At 27.3% G+C, this 3,798-nt stretch overlaps 1 protein-coding gene across 3 annotated transcripts in view; it reads left to right on the top strand.

The window, feature by feature from the left end:
• Positions 1 to 839: 839 nt before the first annotated feature.
• The window catches only part of LOC108747354 (aarF domain-containing protein kinase 4), a 3,419-nt gene continuing 460 nt past the window's right edge, over positions 840 to 3,798 (top strand). Inside the window, exons 1-10 of one of the 3 annotated variants that reach the window (XM_018484768.1) lie at positions 840 to 920; positions 1,235 to 1,428; positions 1,522 to 2,052; positions 2,179 to 2,398; positions 2,493 to 2,617; positions 2,685 to 2,769; positions 2,856 to 2,971; positions 3,070 to 3,232; positions 3,307 to 3,509; positions 3,582 to 3,740. In XM_018484768.1, coding sequence (XP_018340270.1) covers positions 1,237 to 1,428; positions 1,522 to 2,052; positions 2,179 to 2,398; positions 2,493 to 2,617; positions 2,685 to 2,769; positions 2,856 to 2,971; positions 3,070 to 3,232; positions 3,307 to 3,509; positions 3,582 to 3,740 — 1,794 coding nt within the window. In that variant the 5' untranslated portion in view covers positions 840 to 920; positions 1,235 to 1,236. Of the gene's footprint in view, positions 930 to 1,234; positions 1,429 to 1,521; positions 2,053 to 2,178; positions 2,399 to 2,492; positions 2,618 to 2,684; positions 2,770 to 2,855; positions 2,972 to 3,069; positions 3,233 to 3,306; positions 3,510 to 3,581; positions 3,756 to 3,798 lie in introns of all 3 variants that reach the window. The other 2 variants (XM_018484766.1, XM_018484767.1) reach the window with 2 other exon arrangements.

Genomic DNA, 3,798 nt, shown 5'->3' on the forward strand with positions numbered 1-3,798 from the left:
TCAATTTATTATTTAACTTATTGAGAGATTCACAATTCACGAAATAGAATAACAGTCACACATTAGATCTATAGATATTAATGCTAACTTTTCTTCGGAAGAAGATTGTTAGAGTTGCCATCCCAAAGCTATTAGAGTTAAATGTATAAAAAATTTTTTTATGTTTGTAGAATATGAAGAAATAAAGGTACAACGAGAGATAAAAATATAACTATGTATATATCTAATATCTATATAAAAATAAGAAATATAGGTTTCGTGTAGAGCTTGTATTATATAAAGCTACATGTAAGGAAATAATAATAGGCACTTGAGATAATTTTCTTAAAACATTTATATATATATGTATATACATACATATATACATATATATATATGTAGCAATAATATGTCGTGTCAGGATAATTTTTCTGTGATGTTTAATATGGTCGAATATATCCAGTGTGATATCTGTGTAAAACATCGCGTTAAATTCGTAATTATTATTGACATTACATACGTAAGAAATGTTAGTGAATTTATGAAATTTCTGTAAATTTTCTTAAAGTTCTACATAAAGAGCGCCAATTGAATGAAAATGTATGTAAAGCAAATAAAACAATTTTTAAAATTTGTTTAGTCATGTTATTTTAATTTAATAAAAAATTTTGAATATCCCAATATAATATTAATAAAAGAAATATATATAAGATACTTATTTTTCTGTGAAAAATGTAAATTGTAAATGTTACAATTGATATGAAAAGCATTATTTTTTAATGGTGTTACTGAATTATATCCGATATATGATACAATCAAAGAAAGTATAGTACAATATAGTGTTATTAAGTACTCGGGTTAAGATTGCGAAATCATGAAACATATAAGTAACTAGTACAACAGCATACACCGAAACGAGTCTGTAGAATAATGCACGAAAGGTTTTATTCGTAATTGTTTTATTTAGAGATGAATTATTTTTTATGATCTACATCGTTAAGTTATTTTTAGTGTCACATTAAAATACTGAATTCGTATTTTTCATGTCGTTATAATTTATATACAATCGTGCTAACCTTAATGTTCGGTTCTACACTTCTATGAGACAAAGATAGAGAGTTCATATACCGCATTATAGTTTTAGACATTATTATTATTTTAAAATATTCTATCAAAACTATTGTATATAGTATATTAAATATATAGTATATTAAAAAAAAACATTATTATTCATTATTATTTACGTATTTCTCAGAAATGTCTCGATCCAAAGTTTCCGATCTACTTAACGTGCTCAAAGGAGTACAAAAGGTTACGAATACTTTGATAAAACATCAGGAGGATACAATCAGATATAGAATCACACACTCCAGTTTAAAAGATATACCGGAGAAGTGTTTACAAGCTGTAGGAAAAACATTGACTAACACAGAGCCAAGTAAGGTTCCTGTAAGTCTTGCGATAAACATCTAAATGATTTGTCAGTACAACATACAATATCTTACATATATTGTCTCTCACTATAATTGCTTTTTTTTATAGAAACAGATAATAAAAGACTTGAGAGAAATAACTGAACGTATAAACGTAGTTGAGAAAGGTATTAAACAGTATATTAAGATAACAGCTAATCAAATTTTGGATATAAAAAGTAATGATTATATCCCCAAGAAAGAAAGCAAGTTATATGTGTACAATACCGCGAAAGATCCAAAAGAATTGCCTATTGATGGAGATGTCATATTACCAAAACGCAATATAGACAAATCTATAACTGAAAAATCTTTAAAAGGCATGCAAAATGACACAACAAAAAAATATATGAGTGTAAAGGAAAAAATCAAGACTATTAGTAATTTAGATAAAGATGAGATACCTGACTTAGAATTCTCTGATAAAGACAAAGAAATCTTAAGAAAATTGGAATTAGAACATGAGAAAAAGATTAAAAACAGTATTATAAGCTCTGCTTATTCTTCTACAGTTAAAACATATGAAAAGGAAAATGTACATGTGGAAATGAATTCTAAAGAAAAACCAAAAGCTAAATTATCAGTTAGACCAAAGCAATGCGTAAGTATCATAAAAATAAATTTTTATTTTTTGCATTGTGTATCTATTTTTATTAAGTTGGTTTATATGTATTTATATTCACATTTTAATTAACATTTTAACTACATTATTTAATTTCTATTACAGCTATCACCTACTGCCAAAGAAAGAAAAGTTCCTTCTACAAGGTTGCAAAGAATGGTGAGTTTTGGTACTTTAGGGATCGGTCTTGGTCTTGGTACTGCTGCAGAATATACACGAAGGACATTGGGATTAAAGGGACATAGTATTGGAGATACAGTCGACAATATGTTCCTTACTAAAGCTAATGCAGAAAGAATAGTTTCAACGTTATGTAAAGTAAGAGGTAAGACATACACAATTATATTATGTATCTATATACATATATGAAAATTTTATCAGTTTATTTACTAAAAATTTTCATAATTTTCAAAATATAGGTGCAGCTTTAAAAATTGGTCAAATATTAAGCATCCAAGATAATACTGTCATAAATCCCGAATTGCAGAAAGTTTTTGAAAGAGTCAGACAAAGTGCTGATTTTATGCCAACTTGGCAAGTAGAGGTAACAAAATGATATAAATATACAAATTAAAAAGCAATCTCTTAATGTGTCGTATAATTCCTTCTAGAAAGTGTTGACTAACGAACTTGGACATAATTGGAGAAATAAATTGGCGTTCTTTGAAGAAAAGCCATTTGCTGCAGCATCCATTGGTATATATTGATTTGTTACTATTCATATTTATTTATATATAATACTAAGATTAAGAGGTCTCTTCTAATTATATAATATATCCTAGGACAAGTTCATCATGGTACATTATTGAATAAACAAGATGTAGCGATAAAGATTCAGTATCCTGGTGTGGCTATGGGTATTCAGAGTGATATTGAAAATTTAATAGGCATAATGAAGGTAATAATATCACAGATCAGTATTACGTGTATCCTGCAAAAAACTTTACTGAGTAAACTTTATTATATAAATATAATATGTGCGTGTGTTCATTGTAGGTGTGGAATATGTTTCCAGAGGGAATGTTTATAGATAATGTAGTGGAGGTTGCACAACGGGAACTGGCATGGGAAGTGGATTATACAAGAGAAGCAGAGTGTACGAAAAAATATAAGGAGTTAATAATGCCTTATCCAGAATATTATGTTCCTATAGTAATAGGTAAGTGATATAGGTAAATAAAAAAAAGATGTATGGAATCAATTTTTTATATATAATATGAATTAAATTTCTAGACGATCTCTCTACAAAACAAGTATTTACAACAGAGATGATAGAAGGTATACCTATTGACAAATGTATAAATATGGATGTTACAATTAAAGAACATATAAGTGAACTGCTCATGCGCCTGATCCTAAAAGAATTATTCGAATTTCGATACATGCAGACTGATCCAAATTGGTCCAACTTTTTTTACAATCCTGATACAAAACAGGTTTTTTTTAATATCATAGTTATATATTTGTAATTTAATCATGGAAGAATATTAACAGATATATCTTTACAGTTAATTTTACTGGATTTCGGAGCATGTAGAACATATGACAAAATATTTATGGATAAATATATAGAAATCATTAATGCTGCAAGTGAAGGAAATTGCAATAAGGTACTACAATTATCTCGAGAGATGAAATTTCTTACTGGATATGAGTCCAAGGTATTTTATCTCTATTAAGCAACCTCAAAAAACTTTAAAAACTATATATATATATATATATATA

The sequence above is a fragment of the Trachymyrmex septentrionalis genome, unplaced genomic scaffold, assembly GCF_001594115.1.
Source record: "Trachymyrmex septentrionalis isolate Tsep2-gDNA-1 unplaced genomic scaffold, Tsep1.0 scaffold2, whole genome shotgun sequence".
Classification (NCBI taxonomy): Eukaryota; Metazoa; Arthropoda; class Insecta; order Hymenoptera; family Formicidae; genus Trachymyrmex; species Trachymyrmex septentrionalis.